The following is a 21107-nucleotide window of genomic DNA, read 5'->3' as shown; positions in this document are numbered from 1 at the left end:
TTTTACCCTTCATTTGGATTTTCAATGTGATGACTTCAATAAATTTGACAATAATTAATAAGGGTAAAAATGGAAAACTATGTTCAATTTATGTCTTAATCTACTTTTCTTAAAGGATGTGAAACACCTCAAAAATTCAATTAATATGGAATGAAGGGAGTATTAATTGTCATGTTAGTTTTTCAAAAGTCAATTTAACTAATTTTCAAAGTTAAATTAGATTACATTAATTCGATATTTTAAACAAAAAATTTAGATATTCAAAATCTATACGAAAAGTACTATAGATTGCAATTTTTTGCATATCAATATATGAAAAATACATTATAAAATGTTAGTTAACGTTATTATCGTTTAACTTTATAAAAGAAAACCATGACAATTAAAAGTGGATAAAGAGGGTATTAAAACTCATTTATTTTGAATAAGGACAACATATAAATAACAACGGATAGAGATTAATTATTGAGATCTTCCTCGAAATTCTCGTACTTTAAAAATCGAAGGCAATCCCAAGAAAGAGATGACAATTATTTAAGTGTTATTAATCTTATCATTATTGAAGGATCCAAGAAAAAAGCTGTCCTCGAGGTAGGAATCTTAATTGATGATGAAAAGGATTTACATTTTCCTTCATACTCACTCTGCTTCATTTTCTTCTTAAAAAATATTTATCAAAAATATATTTTACTAATTATGCTTTAAAATATAAATAATACTTTATGTATTTATTTAATTATAAGAATAATAAGAAAAAAATTAAATTTTTCTGATTTTGCTAAATGAATAAATAAAATAAAACGGACTAATTAATTGCCACTTGCTTAGTACATTCAACTCTTTATGTTTGAGTCTACTTATCAATCAATGCAAGCACGAATCTAGGTTTCTCCACTTCTAGATACATACACCCTTACATTTATAGCTGCAATTATTTCATTTTTCAATTCAGAATATAAGAGAAAGTGAGAAGGCAAAATAACGAGAAAATGATAAAAAGCAAAAAATGAGACATTACTCCTTCTGTCCCTAATTACTTATTTATTTTTCCTTTTTTAGTTGTCTCTAATTATTTGTCCATTTTGACAAATCAAGAGAAGACAATTTTTTTAACTTATTATACCCTCAATTAATTACTTTAAAAAATGTAGAACTTTTTGAAAATCTTAAATTTTTAATTCATCACTTCATAATTAATAGGGTAAAATGATAAACTCACTATGTTAATCATTATTTTCTTAATAGGTGTATCAATTCAAAAGTGGACAAGTAATTAGGAACAAAGAAAGTATTAAGCAAGGTTTAAATGGTCTCTGAAATATATTCTTGCACATTTTGATCTTCTAAATTTGTCATAGGTTATATATATATTACTATTTGTAAATTAAATCAATTGAAGATATTTGAGGTAATTATCTCGAGACTCTAATTACCTCACAAGGAAACAAAGTATAATTGATAAAGAGTCATCACCCAACATGATAATGATGTTTTCGTATTAATTATGTACATATTATTTGATAGAAATGGTTGCTTTGCCCACTAAGAATGAATTAAGCCAATTTGGGGAAGAATAAATCAATATAAATTTAAGGAACCCACCCTATTTTACATCTTTAAAAGAAAAATAGTTTTTTCCATATATCTTACTATTGTTATCATTTATTAGCATTTGGAGAAGGGAATTGGCAAGCAGAAATAAATGTTGGACTTAATATTATAACTTGGACTAGAAAATTGGGCTTTCTTATATTGGGCTGAAAAGAACAAGTTAAATAGATGTATTGCGCTGATGATTAACACAGATGATCCTTTTTAAGCCATCATTTAGTTTTTGACCAATTTTGTAACAACTGTGGAAATATAATCAATGATAAGACTCCATGACCATCTTTATTTACCTATCTTACATATGTAACATTAGATTATCATCTAACGTATGTAATAACTTATAAAATTTTAAACCGTAGTCTAATTTTCTCATAAGATCTTCAATTTGATCAATAATGATCTTTAGACCATGACTTAAAAGGTTCTTTAGGTTACAAGAAAAATAAAAAGTGGATCATTGTTCTCAACAAATGTTCCAAAAAAAAGGACAACTGATGAAAATTGCATATTCTTTAGGGAAAATTGTATATAATAGCAAACTATTAATTCAAATTAAATGCTATAAACATAGTTTGATTTAATTGTACTCTATAGCAAACTATTGCTATTTTTGCCTCTCTCCCTGGTGGAACCTCGCTCGCCTCTCTCGTTTTGGTGGCAGTCTCGCTCGCCTCTCTCGCTTTTATACAAACACAAATGTATAAAATGCGTTTGTGTTTGTATAAAACGAGAGAAAATTATATATATACATATATTTTCGTTCCCCTCTCTCCCCTCTCCCAGATCTCACTCACCACTCTCCCAGATCTCGTTCGCCACTCTCACTTGCATCTCTCACTTTATACAAACACAAATGTATACATTGCGTTTGTGTTTGTATAAAGCGAGAGAAAATTGTATATATAAATACAAATGCATATATTTTCGTCCTATACATTTATGATTATACAAATACAATCTTCCTCTACTTAGTTTTCTTTTGTCTTTCTCTCTTTCTCGCTTTATACAAACACATATTATACAATTGATCTTTTGTATATGTATACCGAAACAGATTATACAACTGTTTTCTTTTGTATATGTATAACAAATTATACAAATGCTTTCTTTGTATATGTATAGCAAATTATACAACTGCTTTCTTTGTATATGTATAACAAAATATACATATTTATGTTTGCTATGGAGCGCAATTATGCAAACTATAACTATAACATACAAATATGATTTTTATGTTTGCTATATGTGAAAGTTGCTCTATTCTTTAACCATGGATAAGAGTAAAATGTGAAAATATAAGATACATGTCATGTATTCATTTGGTCGGATGTAAACACAGAATATATGGACATACGAACAACAGTAGCCACCCCTTTCTCTGGTGCAAGTCAATAGCTACAAAAATAAAAGATAAAACGAAAAAAAAGAAATGATTACACTAATCTAAATACTTTACATTACATGGATAGGCCATATATAAAGCTACTCTACAAGACACTTCAGATGAAATAAATGGAAGCCTTATATTAAAAAGCGGCTTCTCAACATGAGCATGGAAGCCTCAATAGTGATACATGATTTCTTGATAGTTCACTACATGTAATAAATACCGAACTTTAGTCAGAAGAATTCTGTGCAGCCAAACAATCGAAAAGGAAAAGAAAATGAATTACATTTACAGTAGCTTATGATCTGATTAGGGGAGATTTTCTATACCAGATGTATACATGAATATCCCTTCAGAACAAAGAAGGGAAAGGAATTTTTTTAGTTGAATCAATTGCAAAAGAATACTTGTGTGTTAAATTTGCTTTTAACTTGTTTTGAGCCGTTTGAAGGCATGGATAGACTCCTCTCTTGTGTTTGTATCAGTGAATTGTGGAGTTGGTTGATTTCTTGAGGAAATGTTGTCACCCTGGGAATTGTGTCAAAGTTAAGGTTGTTACTTCTATTTAAGCACTAGAAAATTACTGGAATTAAAAGAATCCCGGGTACCTTAAAATTGGACGTTGAAGCATTTGATCTATCATTGGCTCTTTTCGCGAGATCAATTTGCACTGACATGTTGGCTTGTGACAAATCTACTCCAGAACTCTGCAATGCTTGTTTCAGTGTGTTCATCAACCTGCCAAACACCAACATATACTCTAAGTCAAGTCTCAACTAAAGTGAGAATATCCAATGGAAAGGAAAGCACAGATAATACAATATTCAGAAGATGATGATAGGTTTTAATTAGAGTGCAGAATTATGTGTAGTAGAGGGATTAAACAAAGAACAAAATTATCAGTATGCATGAGCTAGAACAACACAGACCAGAGAATTCTTACCTTTGAGAATAGACACTGGAGACACTGATTGTACCACTTTCTGTAGAAACCTCTTGCCCTTTTAGCTTGTCATTTGTAACAGCATAATTAGTCATATTCGATCTGCTTGATGGAAATTGAGGCTGAGATTTCAATTCCAACGAGCCAGTATCAGGTGCCACTATTGACTGCAGCGATGCTATGCTAATATTTTCATCAAATGGGAATGTGTTTGGTTGCATACAAAGTGTTGCGGCCCTGTTTGTTAATTCAGACAAAAAACTGCTTTCTTTCACACTGGAAGTTCTGTTTGGCTCCAGTGTCTGTTCATTGACAGGTCCTGTAGCAGAGATTCCAGTTTTGTTCTCGTCAAACTTTGCAGCAATAAGTGCATGACTAGACGCACTGTTTGTGCCTTGAGAATGATCAATGAAACCTTGAGCCATACTGTGACACTTATTCTGCTTTCATGAAATAAGAATAGTCACTAATTGTGTTGTTGAATGCACTAAGAGAATAGGCATCTTAGATGGATGCTGCTATCTACAGATCAAAAGAAAATATATCCTGTCCTTTCGATTGTATACATTATCACTGTATATACAGTAGGCAAGTAGAGAACTTCAACCACCATACTTCAAAGTCAAATCCCATAAGGTACCTTATTTACTCCAAAAGCCAGATAGATTGTGTTGTACACACAAGCAAGGTAATATTCCAAATACATCTCTCCAATCATCTAGCATGTGCAAACTAAACAACGCAGATCCTACTTAGACTCTTAATTATTTGTCAGTAGTTGACCAACTCCTACATCTTAATGTACAGTATTAGATAACATTTTGAGTAGTTTGCCCTAACTAATATGAAGATACAAGTCCGAAGGCATTTCAAAACAACGATAGATAAGACTAAAGATCTAAAGAAAGTAGACAAAGCAATGAGAAAGACCAAGAAATTACCCAAGGTAATGTTGAAGGTTGATTCTCCAAACCTTGATAGGATCCCTCATATTTGTGCACTTTCTCTTGTAGGAATTGAATATATTCAATAACCTACAAAAAAGAATTTACTTATTCGGTATACAGTTTATATGATAAACAGAGTACATAACCAGATACGACATTCAAGTACCTCCAGCAAGAATGATGCTTTATCTCTCTTCTGGTCACTGTGAGGGATGGTCTCTCTCAACTTCAGAAATCTGATTAAAAAGTTCCAAAGGTAATGGTTCAATTTTCATTGACAATCATGTTATTCGACTGTTCATAAGTCCGGTTACACGGTAAAAGATTGACAGAACCAAGACTAGTAATTGTTCAGCAAAGGAATTAAAATGTTCCAACTAACACATGATATCTAGACAGAGATAGCTTCTGCCTCAAGTAAGAGGCTAGAAAAAACCGAGTGAAGAGTGTGCTAGTCAATGCATAAATGCTTGGAAGTCAGATCATACTAACATTCCCCTTCCCACAAAATATAGTCACTATGCCAAAAACTTTTCCTTTTATTTTCTCAAAACTCTAAATTAGGGTTGTAAACATGCCTGTCATTGATCTTGCTTCTTCTTCTTTGCTCTGTTGCTGAGTGCTTCGAGCGTGGAGTATTTGGCTTCTGATCACTGCTTTTCCCATCGACTTTTACTGATAAATTGCCTATACAAGTAGTTGTCCTTCTGTTATAAATGACAGATTCAGAGTACTGAGAAACGCAAGTATCAGACTTATGCAAGACAAACCTCTGGATGGTGAAGGTGACTCTTTCTTAACAACAAATTCTTCTTCTTCGTCATCGTCATCTTCCTGTGCATTCTTAGCCGATGTTATCATATGTATGAAACTCTGATTCTCCATAGCTGATGGTTGCCTGCATTGTATTTTGAATAGTTAGAACAGGAATTATAAGCACAAAACATCAAGACAAATAAGAAGCATTCTTATGAATGGAAGCAAGTCACTGACTGAGGAGATGAGTGTGAGCTCAAGGTTGCAGTGTTATGATTATGATTTGAAGACAATTGTGATTGCCGTTCTAATGATGTCGTAGGTTTCCCTCCTCCAATGTTTAAACCTGCTTCTGCCAAGCACATAACAAATGTTAACTGGAGCTGAAGTCTTCAGGCTTCTCTCTTTGGATAATAATACTATAGTGATATTGATGGAACTAAAGAGGAGATCATTTAAAGTTGTCCTTCAGAAATGATTGTTAGCATGGGACTCTTATCTGGAAGATGATTGCCATTCACAAAGTTTAACATTAAAGAAAAACGCGGAGTATAAAGAAACCAAGAAATGAAAATATACCTCTTATGACATGTCTATCTCCAGCGAGGTTATACTTCCCAGTCTTTCCCTTTTTCATGGCAGATTCATTCCATAGTGCCAAACCACTTCCCGAGTAAGAACTGCAGTTTGAGTTTCTATCGTCTCTATCTGTACTGCTAGTTTGTGTGACAGCAAATGTGTTTGCTTCTGGCTTTGGAACTCTTTGCTGTGAATAAGAAATGCTATATGTGCCAATGCCACCAGGAAGAATATGTTCTGCTGATGGAGGCGGCTTTTCTATAGCCTCTACCTCAATTTTATTTTCTTCTTTCCCAACTGTCTTCCTTGCTTGTTCTAGAGGTTGAAAGAAATCATGAGTTTTTAGGTGGCCACCTGCATGACAGCCATGGCAAATGAGAATCAAATAAGGCACTAGAAGGCATAATTATCCAAGTAAAAATCATGCACAATGATGAAAGATAACAAGTCCTTCTCCTTGAGTAGGCAAATCAAAAGGGAAGTAGAATCTGGCAAGAGCGGCCCACTATTTTTCTATCTTTCCTTTTTTCCTATTTGTTTCTTTCTAATCCCAGTATATTTCAAGCTTTAAATTGAACAACAGACATAGTCCTTGAATTAATGTCACAAAAGACCAGAAAAACAACGGAAAGTTAGGTGGCAAACAACGACAACAACATACCAACCATAATCTCACAAGTGGAGTCTGAGGATAGGATGTATGCAGCTCAGTAGCAACATCAAATAATTCAATAACAGAAGCAAAGGAAACAACATGTACTAAATATAATACTTACACGAAAAACTAGACAACACTCCACTACCTTATAAAAGAAAATTACTTAAAAGAGGCACTTTTCTTATAATATTGCATTTTAATCATTAAAAACAATAATATTTGAATATATAATTTAACAAAAATAAAAATGACTTATGCTTATGAGTGACAGAGTGGGGAAGTCATTTTCCTCCTTTTGTAACCAAACATCGAAAAGGAATTCCACAATTTTGTCATGGTTTGGTCTTCAATCAATACAATTCTATCTAAAGCCTCAACTTCCTACATCTGTTCTTCTTTCTTTCTTTTTAAAAAAAAGAAAAGAAGCTAAAACCTATTCATTTCATCAGCTTGCTACATCGTAGAGAAGGGCCGGAGCATTCAATATACCTGATTCAGCAATGTCAGCCAATCTCAGTCAAGGCCCACCAAAGCTGATAGTCCAGGTCCACGCATGTAACAATCAGCATTAGGGTCACGGGTGTAGTAATTGCAACTCGTGGTTATACATTTGACAAATCTTTAATTTAAGATCTCAATATTCAAAACTTCAATTACTTTCTTAAATTTTGTGTCAATTAAAATAGGAAAAATAAATAGAGACGAAGGGAGTACTACTTTTAAACAGTATAGCAGAATTGCATAAATGTGCGAGGTAAAACGAAGTTAAGATACAATGACAACAAACACATGCACACCAAACAGAATCAATAAAACACGAACAACCAAAAGTTTTTTTTTCTAATATGACTTTTCGATCGGAAAAGAAAAATCCTTGCATTTTTACCTTGTGGAGGTCTTGGATCTTGTTCAATAGGTGAATATAGTGAAAGAAAATCATGCGTCGTCTTCCTCCCTACCAAACAAAAAAATTTACACATGGAAATCTAAAATCAGACCAGTAGCGACTTTTTTCCTTCATGTATAAGATTATATATTCAAAATTCAGATTGTTTTTGGCATAAACCAAATAAGCTTAACGACTACCTTCGGTTCCAAAAGGCCTGGATTGAGGTAACTCCATTCAAATCAGAATTCTGTGTTTCGAATAAACAAAAGCTACTAAAATGCAGCAGGATTCAACTGAATTTCGAAAAGTTGTTGCGTAATTTAACAACTTCAAACCCAAACCTCTTCTAGTTCCAAGCAGATCTGCCTCCAACAGAGAATTTGAGTCACGTCAGAAACCGTCCTTTTTTCAACTAAGTACGTCTCAGTCTCAAACTAATAAAATTGTTAATAACAATCCTCTTTGAAAAAACACGGATGATGCAGGTTTATTCCACCAAATCTGCGAATCAAAATTCAACTGAATTATGAAAGGAAAAACGTATGGAACACCGAATAATTAAGGAAGAAAACACGTACTTGTAATATGATTTGGTGGTGTAAAATGCATAATTCTCCTTAGATTTCGTTGTAAAAAATGAAAACAGAACTGCGTAATGATAAGTTGATCGAAACAGTGAATTTTTTGAAGGATTAATGGTAGGGCTTCGTCTTGATTAACGCAAACGATGAACAAACACCAGCCTCGATTGGTTGCTTCCTTAAATATGAAAAAAAAGAAGAGTAAAAGAAAATGGGTCTCACAGATCAGAGGATTCTCTCTGTTCGTCTTTGGTGAGAGATGTTTTAAAGGTTCGTTGTCGTTGTCTGTTACGAATACTAACTCCGTTATAATTAACGTCGTTTAGGTAACAGTAACGTCAATGCGGCGGACTGACGGCGTTGGATTCAGTAGTGGAAAGGTACAAGTGGGGGCAAGCTAATTGTTGTGATGAATCTATTTGTTTGTATAAGTTATTTTTATATAAATTCCAAATAGCAAATTTATACAAACTCAAACATCTGAATTTTAAATAGTTATACAAATTATATTATACAAAACTTATACAAATTCTAAATTATACAAATGTACGAATTATGCAAACTCAAAACTCCAGTATATTTAATTATCACTAAATATTAATCACGACTATAATTAATTAAAACTATAACTATTATATATATATATATCTTTGATGCTAGGTAACTTGGTAGAAAAAGTAAGATAAAAAGGTAGAGTAATTCTTATTGAGTATTTTCCGGCGTAATTGTTTAGTAATGTTATTAAAAAAGTAGAGACTTGAGAATTTGCGTTTATAATTGTGCAACAGAAACCATAGATGAAGATTATCTGAATCGGCTAAAGACGAAACTTATCCCGATTGACTATTGATAAGCTTCAATTTTGGTCTCATTGCACCGAAACTAGATATATACGACTCAATTACAAGGTAGCCTTACCGGACACGACTCAAGGTCAAATCAAGATAAATTTGATTAGATTCTAACTATCATGTGTCACCTTTAGATACAATTCAAAACCCGGGTTTCAACCCATACAATTGAATGCTACATGTGTGATGGCATGTCACGTGACCTCGACATGCGCAATCCACATTACAAGAGTTAAGAGTTGGCATTAATGACCCCACACTAATTAAATAGATTAATGATTATGATTAGTGCACAGATCCCAACCTGTTATCCAATTGTAAGAGTTGCACTTACTATTAAAATATTGTCAAAATTTGTTAGATAAAGATAAAGAGATTTAACGTGGTGGAGCAAAGAAACCGGCATACTATATCTAATTACAGTTCTTAAATTGCATTTGGTCTCGCATTAAATTTTAAATACAAATTAATATTTTATTTTAATTTGGTAATGTAAATATTTAAAAAGTTGAATCAAAATATAACTTCTTAATTAACTTACTTGAGTTTTTGCATTCTTCTACATTAAATAAAGTTACTTAGGATAACTTGTCAAAAAAGTTAGAACCAAATTGAACTAGGAACACTATGCGGTGATAAAGAGGGTAAAAAAAAAGGATCACGTGAAAGCTACAAAATTTCACTTAGGTTGTGTGAACCGGATAACGCGGGGGTTGCCTCCCCTACCCCGGAGGCATGTGCCCCCAACCAATATTTGTTATTCCTTAGGTTTCTTTTTGTCACGCAATCAATATTTTTATATTATTTTTTTATTTTCTCATAACTTTATCGGAATAATTACATTGTATATATAGGTCAAAGTTTGATTTAAAGAATATATATACAAGTGTTGACACTATTTTACACAAACAGAAGGTTTAGTACAGTAACATATACTTTTCTACTTTATATTTTGACACCCCATATTGTCGCAATCAAAGCTATGAAAATGGTGTTTAACCTTGCTACTATTTATTAGTAGAACATTATTATGCCAATAAATTTGGAAGAAAAAAATTAGAGAGGCAAAAATCGTACGTTCGACGAATGAGAAAAATCACATGAAAGCATAGAGCTTGAAGTAATAAATTCTTGAATTTTTTAGTTGCCTACGTTAATTGCATCTTCTTGAGGTATGACTTTCCCAAAATCTTTGCTAAATGTGAAATACTTGATGCATAATATTAAAGTACCTTTATTTAGACTCCTCTATGAATGAAGATAGAAGAAAAAACAGGAAAAAATTAAAGCTTTTTTGATAGAATAAACTTTTAGTTGATACAATTGGGATGCAATTTACACACATAAAGTATTAATATATTTATATTTACTCGTTCACTATGCTAAAAATATTATTTTTTTTACTTTTATTTATTATTTTTGAAGTACAATAATATTTTTTTCAATGTGTTACCCTCTCCTTCATTTACTTTTATGTTTTCACATAAAAAGAAAAGTTTTTCCTGTCTAGCCATGAAAGGACAAAGCATTAAATATAATCAATTAAACCAACCATTCATTTATATAACAAAATTAAAGGTTTAAGTAGTTTTTTTAATTAGATAAAGGTTGACGTAGAAAAAGTAAAGCACCACCAACGGAACGTATAAAACTGCTCTTTCCTTAATTAGAAATCTCAAATTCGAGTTTTAAATATGATTTTTTTTTTATAGAGAACGCTATCCCTTAAATGAACTACGCAACTTAAATTTAGATTATTTGAGCTTTAATATAAATACCGAACAGTAAATGAAAAACAAATAAAAAAAGATAAAGCATATATAGGTCCGACAATATATATAATCAAAGTAAGCGTTCACATTAAGGTGCACTACTCCTACAACCGAACAGGTTGTCTTTCGTTAATCATTAAACATATAGTAGTATAATTGTATGAATTAAATTAAATTACTCCAAGTAATCACTCATATTATATTAACTTTATGCTTTATTTTGTAATCTTAATTCCTTTTTTGAAAAAGAAAAAGTATAGCAGAACATGCATGGCTGGTCCACTCCTATCTTTAATTAACTTAACAAACTACTTAAATATTTTAATTAATTAATTATAACCAATTAATCGAGCTATAGGTTTACTTTAATTTTTAATCGATGGATCATGACGTCGGTAACATGCAGTCCTCTTAGCTAGCGTATACGTCCAATATATAATTTATGTAGTGTCAAATTTATATGGAATACGATTTTGCGTGCTAGCTACCATTAATAATACACATATTTTTTGTGTAGGTATAAGATGGATGAATTCATAATTTAATCTTAATGATTTTTATTTTAAGGTTCTTAAATATTGAACTCGTTGTACTTTTTTTTTGTGTGAGCACAATACTTCATATTTGATGAAAAATTATGTTACTATCTTCATCCACTTTTAATTGTAATAGTTTTTTTGGTGTCAACTTAAAAAAACTTTGACTAACATTTTACGATGTATTTTTTCATCATATTTATATGCAAAAAATTAGTACAATTTATAGTACTTTTCGTATAGTTTTGAATATCTAAATTTTTTATTTAAAATATTGAATTAATGTAATCAAATTAACTTTCAAAAAGCACTATATGACAAAGAAAAGTAGACGGTATCTATGTTTGATGTCGAAAAATACAGAATACTGTGAAACTCATGTGATTTGTTTTTTATAAGTATTTTTTTATACACATTTATTAAAATATGCAAGATAAATCAATTTAAAGAATGTGGTGTAGTTGGATAACAATGTTTCTCAGTTGTCCAAAGTCTTGATTTCAAATTCGGAATATGAAAAAGTTCTCGATAGAAAATACTTTCCCCAATCGCCTTTATATGGCACAATTAAATTAATTAAATTTTAATGCGACTAGCGAACGGACGAAAAATAAAATAAAGGGGGTAAAGCAAAAGTGTGCCGTATATATCCAGAGCCACAACTTTTGTTGAACAAAGAAGACGAGTTTAACTTCAACACTGCAAATCACGTGCTGTTCACAAAACGACAAAAATAGTTTCTTCAAAGGAAATAGGCCAACTCTAGTGCTTGAGAGTTTGGGATACAACACTTTTACTTAACATTAAATTGAATAATTAGTGAGATTAGTTTTATTTTCTGTCTCTTAATCATAATGGAAATTAAATTAAAACAAGGACAGCTAATGGTAATTTCACACTCCAAAAGGATGAATGGCCTTTCAATCCTACAAAATACTATTTCTATTTCAAATTTATTTGTTTCAATATTTTGATTCGATTAAGAAAAACTCAGAATTTCAAAATCATAGTCAATATATGCAAAGATAACATATGGAATATGACAATTACATTTACAGATAGTAAAGAGGTAGCCATTTGTATATTATATTATACTGGAAGAAGCATCAATCATTAGTTTAATTTTATAACAGCATTAGTTTAAATTTGTAAATTATTTTTTAATGAATGAATAATAATTGTTGAGTTGGAGAATCTTCTTTATCTTCTTGTGTGTTGCTGTTGCACACATTCTCTGCTTAAGGGTATCATTATAGGGGTCAGTTAACAATAATTTTTTCTCTCAGCTTAATTAATTAATTAATAATTAATCATTTTTGTTTTTTTTCGTATAAGAAAACAAGCGCGTGTGCAAAACGTGTCGTGTAGTCCGTGAAATACGGGAAAGTCACGTGATAAAAAATGTTTACTTACCGCATCTGTTCCGCCTCCCAAATCACGTGGCCAACTCATGCCCTCATTGGGTGGGTCCCTACTTTTAGTGCTCTAACATAAATAACGCCCATCTATAGATTTGATTGAACTTAATAATTTATCGAAAGATATAATCAAAGAAATGAAACTATATGATAAGAAGGAAACAACAACCTTGATCGCCATCTTTATATATTAGAAGTATTGATTATGTATAAATTATTAAAAACGATTAAATTTTTTGAATATTTTCAAAATAAAATTTAAAAATGCATGTGTAATATGTATAGTTTGGGATTTTTAGAGGGTGAGATAGTGACTTGTGATAGAGGAAATATGGTGAGATGATGGGGACTTGTAGACTGTAGGTGGAGGGGCCCAAAACAAGAGGCCCAGATTAGAGGGATGACGTGGGAGGCTGCGTGACGTACGTGACCTGTGAAAGAGACCACCCCCCTCACGTGCGCCCATTCCCTGCCGTTAACCCTTGCCGTCTCGTGTGCCGGTGGGGACCATCTTCACGGACACGCCGTTAATCAGACGTTCCGTTAGTAATAACGGTAACAGATTTCGTGAAGCGTCGCTCCTAAAATGACATTTTTCATTTAACCTAATAAACTAAATTAATAATCAATTATTTATTTTATTATTGCTCCTCTTAATTTAATTTACACTGAACTTTTCGTTCATGAGAAAAGTTACACTTAATAATATTTTTCGTGTAGTTTTGAATATTTAATTTAAATTTAAAATATTGAGTTGATCTAATTTAAATTTAGCTTCAGAGAGGGTTCGATCGGACCTTGGCATAAAATCAAAAGGGTAGATATCATAGCACGGACTAGACATATTTGTCATTTGGAATGCCTTGAAAAGTTTGTACCTCGATGATGTGGTGGTCACAGACGAACAACGAAACAAGACATTTTTTCAAGTTTGCTCAACCTCGAATCCTTGGATTTATTATGTTGCAGCAAAAATGAAGATGTCAAGTGACAAGCTTAAAAGAGAAAAATTCATATATATATATATACAAAATAAGATTTTATAATTATCAAAATAAGAGTTTGCCATTTACCAAACATAACAGGTATAATTATGTTTTACAAAATGTCTACAGAACACTGAATAGCCCACTAAAATGATAAATATCTCCCCTGAACTAATTTATCTATGGTATAATTCTAACCTATAAAGAAGTATAGGCAAATGTCTAATGGTGTTGCAAACTACCAATCCTGTCATCTCTTGTCTAGCAGTATAGTATTCACCACATTCTTCACAAATAAGAAGAAACATTCTCGGCACGATTTAGGCATTAGAGTAGATCTCCTGAGTTCCTTATCTTCCTCGCTGTGGACACACACGCATTCTGGAAGGGAAGAAATACCATGTGTTTTGTGCTCCAGACCACAAGCAGCTAAGATGGAATGAGTAGCCAGTCTTGCAACTTGCTTAAATGTGTCAACATCTGCACACATGAAAGTCGATGAAAATCATACATAGAGTCAAGAATTAGAATATCATACGGTAACATTTTTGTTTTTGGTCATACAGATTACAAGACTGATGATTCCGTGTACTAAAGTGCTATCGATGATTGAAGTATTATAGGCGTATGAATACATTGTCAAATTTGTATATAGTCCCATTTGCTTTAGATATGTAGTTATACAAGTAGAACTGTAGAAGAAAGAATAACCAACTCTGACCAGATGCATCATGCTATGAAAATGCAATGAAGTGATACATGCATCAGCAAACTACAGGCCAAAGTAAAAGACGTACCGAGCTTTTTATCTCTGCACAGGATTTTCAGGTTTAGCTTCACAAGAGATTGGATCTCAGTCTTAGCATCAGATTTCACCTCAACCCTTCTCTTAGTGCCACTCTTTTCGACCTTCAGTTTCTCCTGAGGATTCACATTGCTATTCGAGGAAGAACTGATCTCTTTCTCATGACCTACAGTAGTAAAAATTGATGTCGACCTGATAGAAGAACTCAAATGTGTGGAACCAGCACACGACTTATTCTTCCGTGGTAGTCCATTGTTTGAATCACAGACATATGGCTGAAGTGAAGTCTGAGACTCCTTCGAAGATACAAGTTCACTATATAATGGTCTGCATGACATTGAAGAACCATTATATACACCTGAAGCACCTTTTGATCTAATGTCCAACTTACAAACATCACTCTCGGAATGACTACCTGGACCAACATTTTGAATATACGTAGGTCGATGCTGTTCAATCTTTAGTGAGATAGACCTTGAGCTCGATTCACTCGCTTCTTTGTAGCTAGTATTCTTCTGAACTGAGTGTTTTGAGGCCTGAACAGAACTTTTGTTCCCGACACTATTTTGTTCTATTGCCTTAGCCATATTCATCATTTTCCACGCCTTCTCCACCTCTGTTGACCCTTTACTGTCAGGTCTATTTTGATTGGAAGGCTGAGAAGTCCTTGGTTGACTCGAGCAAGATACTAAAGGCCGTTCACCAGAACTGCTGCCACGCACTGGTTTTAGTTTAGCACTACTAGCATTGCTCACTTTGCTAGAAGGAAACCTCAAGGATCCACTTTGAAAACCATTCCAATGTTCACGCAATATGCGTATCCTATCATGGACATTGCGGCAATGCCCCAGTGTTCTGGCATTGATTTTATTGGCGCGTCCTGCAACACCATTATTTCCTACAGAACCTAACCTAATTGAGCTGCTTTGAGGAGTACTTTGCCTTCTAGATTCAATACGAGCTGAACTGTCGGAAGCATCCAAAGCACCATTTGGAGCGCTCTCGACACCATCAACATAAGACTCTCGTACAATATCATATATAGATACTTGTCTTGCTGATTCTGCTGATTGGGGTTCACTGAAACTAGTTTGGGTATAGCAATCAGTTTTGATCTCACTCTGGGCCTGTTCAGCCTTCAGAAGGGCGCAGTCTGCACAAAACCAATCACCCTCAGGAACAGTAGCACCAAGGCCAACACAATAAGTATGATAAGCAGTGTCACAAAGATCGCACAACAGCAGGAGAACGTCATCGGCCGTGCTGTGGCACACGTTACATTGCACTTCTGCATACAGATCCCGTGGTCCAGTTGTTGCATTTCCATGGCAATGATAAACCTGCATAAGCACTTTCATCAGTAATACATGAGAGACGGTCAAGAGATTATACCTACTCTACCCTACCATAAACCATGTAAATCTTTAAAAAATACAACTATATCTATATCTATATCTATGTTATATTAAAAGCAGGAAGCGCCTAACTTAAAATTTAAATCACAGAAATGCCCTTACTATAAACCTAAATATTCTATTTAATACAAATAAACATAAACAGCTGTTACAAAGAGTTGCCACCGTTTATGATCATCTGGTTTATCTTTGGGTACACAGAATTGTAATTATCATTATCTTGCCAATTTCTAAATTGGTAATAATAAAAAAAAGGTTTCTTATCTTAAATTAAGGCATATCACGTATACACTTAACTTCTAGCAAATACATTGATACATATATCAGTGTCCCTTTATCTCCTCTTTTTCTTGGTTGACTGCTTTTTATACAAGAACCAACAGATCTTCAGAATCTTTGAATGCGAGGCTATTTATAAAACATCTATTTAGTGTTCAATAAAGTACTGTTTACATCTAATTTGACTTGAATCATGTCTACTTGTCTAGCGTAATCGCCTGTTTAGTTGTTTTGACTGACTTATCACTAAAATCTGCGACTCTTTATTGGTTGGTTCAATTTCAATTTTGAATGTTATCAGTTATCGGTTTGTAAATATGCTAAAACGATAATCGAACCAATAAGAAATGGATTATCGGGTTCCGGTTAATCAAACGGTTGTTACAGTTCGGTTAATAGTTTTACCGATAAGCTTATTTCAAAGTGAGGAGTAACTTCTTCTTTGCATTTTTTTTATGAAAATATTTACTAAATGCATTGATCATGAAAAAAAGATGTTGTGAGTTTGATGAAATGAGAAGGAGAAACAGTCTTCACAAGAAAGAATCAGAGACTTTTTCGACTACCAATTAAATTTGATAGATCTTATTGTGTTACAAGTTAAATCATTAAGAAAACTCAAAGATCAGTTAACCTAATCGATAGATGAGTAGAATTATGAACCGTTAAACCAACAACCGATATCAACAAATCAATAATACTTTTTCAATTTGATTTATCAGTTAAATCGGAATTTACATATGCCTACTAGAAGCACATGCATATGTTGGAGAAGGTTGAGCCCGAGGGGATATGGAATTGCTATTTATTGGTTGAATAGTAACTTAATTTGCACATAGAAATTTGCTTCAATGAAAAAAGTTTCTAAGATAGAGCTAACTATTATTCTAGAGGTTTACGTACAAGCTATGGTGATTCCATTTTAGTATTTGCTGGTTTCTTGTCTTGTGTTTGATAAGTTTAAAATTTTCAAGTTATTTGGTAACAGTATCATATGCATGCTAGTCCAGAAGCTAATACATAGACCTCTGGTACCATTGTGAGCATCAGACATATTGGTGTAGTCTTCAGGTATGATCGGGTTCATATTTCGTCCAACCTTTCTTTATTCCATCGGTTTAACGGGTTTGATATCTTTTCTTTCTTTATCATCATTAATTTTGGGTTGCACCACGTTGATATAATTCTGAATATCACTGTTAAGAAGTCCCACATCGATAAAGGGATGGAATATTGGTTTCCTTATATGGACTTGGACAAACCTCCCCTCATGAGCTAGCTTTTGGAGGTTAAGTTAGGCCTAGGTTTCATATCTTTACATGGTATCAGGATCGAACCCATCTCAATTTTTGTTGTTCACCAATGTTGGGCCCCCATTCATAAGTGTTCAAACTCCAGTTGAGGTCTGGGTGTGCGGGGGAGTGTTAAGAAGTCCCACATCGGTAGAGGGATGGGAAATTGGTCTCCTTATATGAACTTGGACAAACCTCCCCTCATGAGCTAACTTTTGGGATTGAGTTGGGCCCAGATGTCATATCTTTACAATTACTATTATCTTTATTCCTTCTAATTTTAATTTTAAGCTTTTGTTTTATTACATATCATCTGATGCTTTGGAAAGAATATCCTAGCATATGGTATGTTTATTGCTGGACAAATATATAGAAATTTGCCATTATATAGGTAATTTTTTGGCATACCTTAAAATGAATGAACTAACTTTATTGATTCATGCACCTGTAAAAGATGACTAGAAACTGCCAACACTTTGATGAATATATCTTTTTAGTGTGTGTGACACTTCTTAATATTTCTTATTTAGTACTATTAGATATTGGTTCTTGATTTCAAAAATTACAAAATTTTCAAGTTTGAAGTGCCTAATCTTGCTCATTATAGCGAGTGCCGTATAGAGAAAATCTTTTGATCATGACTTTTTGTTGAGATATGTTTTTTCTTAATGAAGCAAGCTAATTTTATAACCACCCTGTTAATAAAGGTGGAGGTCATAAAATCAAAATAAGTAAAAAAAAATAAAAAATCACATGGATCTAATTAAATTGATCATTCATTTTAGTAGGTATAGAGAATGTCCAAATATCTTGACCTCACAAACAAGTCATCATACAACGATTTGTATTGACTATTGATATTATTTTATATCACTCGGCATACACATGCAATGCACGTGATGTGAAACTTGTAAGAAGAACAAGTATGAAACACAAAAAGTGGAAACAACAAGAATGGTCTTCCAATCCAAACCTTTGAAGAATTAAGATGACTCTAGTAAAAAAAATATTATTCAGAGTGCAGTGAGAACTTCATAACTTCTCCATCAATGCACTAAAGATAGTAGATCGCTAATAGGAGTCACTGTTTCTGATAGACTACTGGCTAAAGATAAATTGGTCAGAATTTATTATGAATCTTAATGTGTAAACACCAGTTTGATAACTTACGAGATATAAAAGTGTAAATGCAGGATGATGAAATCACAATAGACCAAGTGGATAGATTTTATACAGCACATGAACATAAGCTTTTCATCAAATTACTAAATTACATAGTATAACTAAGATAGAAATACTTTGCCAATTTCTGAGTTGAAAATCAGTAAAAATGAGCCTTATTACCTCCTTAAAAAGGACTCTATATTTATCCTGATGCAAGCCTGCCTATCGTTTCCTTTTTATCTTTAGATGTAATTCACCTGTCGACTATCAGTGGAGGATCTATGAAGAATGGAGGGGTTGCCGAATGTTTCGGTTGAAATTCTGTATATATATATATATATATATATATAAGGAAATGTAAAAATATTAACCATGGGACCCAAAGAAACAATGAGCCTCATGGTGCCGGTGGTTAAAGTTCAAGATTACCACTTTGGGGATGCAAGTTCGAACCCTGTTGGGTGAATTTACTTTTAACTTTTTTTTATCAGGCGGACATCCTTTTGTAGTGAATTTATTAAAAAATTAAATGTGGATAAGAAATAAGAAGAACAGAACCTAGACCTCTTCTAGCTAAAACCTTGACTAAACCAACTATCCAAGCCTAAATCTTGTGTAAAAGTTTGCTAATAAATATTAAGTATAGTCTTCCTTTGTGAATATTATGCTACATATGTTACTGTTCAAAGCCACGTGGCACCCGAAGCTTCCAAAATCCTGAATCCTCTTATGTTGACAATAATCATCAGCATTACTGAGACAGATGTTAGTTAAATTTAAACAGAGATGTTACTGTTCAAAGCTATGTGGCACCCGAAGCTTCCAAAATCCTGAATCCTCCTCTGTTGACTATAATCATCAGCATTACTGAGACAGATTTTGGTTTAATTTAAACATAGATTGACATGAGCCTGAATGGTTTTACTACATAAATGAGTGTATAAACTTGAGCTCACAGTAGTTATCACTATTTGCAGAATTGGGAAATCCTCAATCATGTAAAAAAATCTCAAATAGAGCAAATTCAGCACTCAACATTCATCAAATCCAACAGAAATTCAAGACAAAGTCAGAGTAACGAACCTGATCGCGGACAGGAACATTGACAACGCGTTCGGAAGGGAAAATGGGAGGTCTAGGAGGGCGGCGGATGATGGAGAACCGGCGTTTACACATGGGGCATCTGGACTCAACTTTAGACCACTCTATGATACATACAAAGCAGAAGTAATGGTCGCAACAATCTATAACACCTCTGATAATTGTTGTTCCATGTCCAGTTTCAGTCAAGCAAATTCCACAGCAATTCGATTCCGTCTCTGAATCCGAAAGTTCAAGCTTCGATTTGCCTTTGTCGGATGAGGACGGGGAAGATTCAGGTGAACCCAGGGTTAGGGTTTTGACACGTTTGCTTGGATACATTTCCGGAGCTCCGGTATCTTCCTCGTCGGACGCCATCTCTGAGAAGAAATTCTAGATAGCCGGAGTATTGGAATCGCCGGAATTGTTCCCGTCGTTAGTTGTTTTCTTCACCATTAACAAGAGGAATACAGATAAAATGATCCTTTGCACATGATGGAGCAAAACTTTGGGCCCATGGACTCAAATCTAAGTAAACATGCACAAGAAGCCCAAGCCCAAAATACAAACTATATAATTTTGCCCAATATTTTAAGGAAAAATTACTTAAATACACAACATTTCTTTACCTATTCTCAATATTTCCCTACTCTATTACTAAAATACAAAAATCCCTTATTTTCCCCCAATTCAACCTAATCGGATACTTTATTAGTTTAAGTATCCGCCTGTTATTAATTAAAGTATCCGTGCTGCTATATTATGCATCCGCCCGTTAATTAAGTATCCGTGCTGCTAACAACTTAATAATTTAAGTATCCGCCCGTTATTAATTAAAGTATCAGTGCTGTTATATTATGCATCCGCCCGTTATTAATTAAAGTATCCGCGTTGCTATATTAAGTATCCGAAAAACACTAAAAAAGGGATTTTTGATAATTAATGAAAGAGTAGGGAAAGGAAGTAATTTCTTTCTTATACTATGTCATTTGCCTAATTTTTACATATTTTAAGGAAATTTCATTGTCCTACAATACTTGCCATGAGAGCCAAATTATGTAAATTTTGACTAATATTTGAAGATATTTATTTTCACCACAATCGAAGAATTGCAATTTATAGTATTTTTCATGTGATTTTTGAATATTTTCATTTTAA

General features: G+C 33.1%; 2 protein-coding genes across 4 annotated transcripts; both read right to left on the bottom strand.

Moving 5' to 3' along the window:
• Positions 1-3115: 3115 nt before the first annotated feature.
• On the bottom strand, positions 3116-8259 carry LOC125830902 (transcription factor BIM1-like). Of its 3 annotated transcripts, none has more exons than XM_049510088.1 (11): positions 7968-8259; positions 7768-7836; positions 6224-6577; positions 5882-5996; positions 5659-5786; positions 5467-5587; positions 5055-5124; positions 4883-4975; positions 3942-4381; positions 3607-3736; positions 3116-3526 (listed from the first exon to the last, which is right to left on the bottom strand). In XM_049510088.1, the coding sequence occupies exons 1-11, from the start codon at positions 8002-8004 to the stop codon at positions 3425-3427; spliced, it is 1659 nt and encodes a 552-aa protein (XP_049366045.1). In that variant the 5' UTR covers positions 8005-8259; the 3' UTR covers positions 3116-3424. The 3 variants fall into 3 exon arrangements, with proteins under 3 accessions (XP_049366045.1, XP_049366054.1, XP_049366061.1); XM_049510097.1 differs by having other exon boundaries at positions 5467-5575; positions 7968-8170; XM_049510104.1 differs by having other exon boundaries at positions 5467-5563; positions 7968-8170.
• A 5711-nt stretch (positions 8260-13970) lies between these two features.
• Positions 13971-20407, bottom strand: LOC125830882 (PHD and RING finger domain-containing protein C126.07c-like). The gene is made up of 3 exons (XM_049510065.1): positions 19953-20407; positions 14712-16059; positions 13971-14394 (listed from the first exon to the last, which is right to left on the bottom strand). Exons 1-3 carry the CDS (start codon positions 20325-20327, stop codon positions 14165-14167), a joined length of 1953 nt encoding a protein of 650 aa, XP_049366022.1. The 5' UTR covers positions 20328-20407; the 3' UTR covers positions 13971-14164.
• Positions 20408-21107: the final 700 nt, after the last annotated feature.

Source organism: Solanum verrucosum, unplaced genomic scaffold (genome assembly GCF_900185275.1).
Source record: "Solanum verrucosum unplaced genomic scaffold, falcon-dt-bn FXZP01000102.1, whole genome shotgun sequence".
NCBI lineage: Eukaryota > Viridiplantae > Streptophyta > Magnoliopsida > Solanales > Solanaceae > Solanum > Solanum verrucosum.
This window is presented reverse-complemented; position numbering and strand designations above follow the sequence as displayed.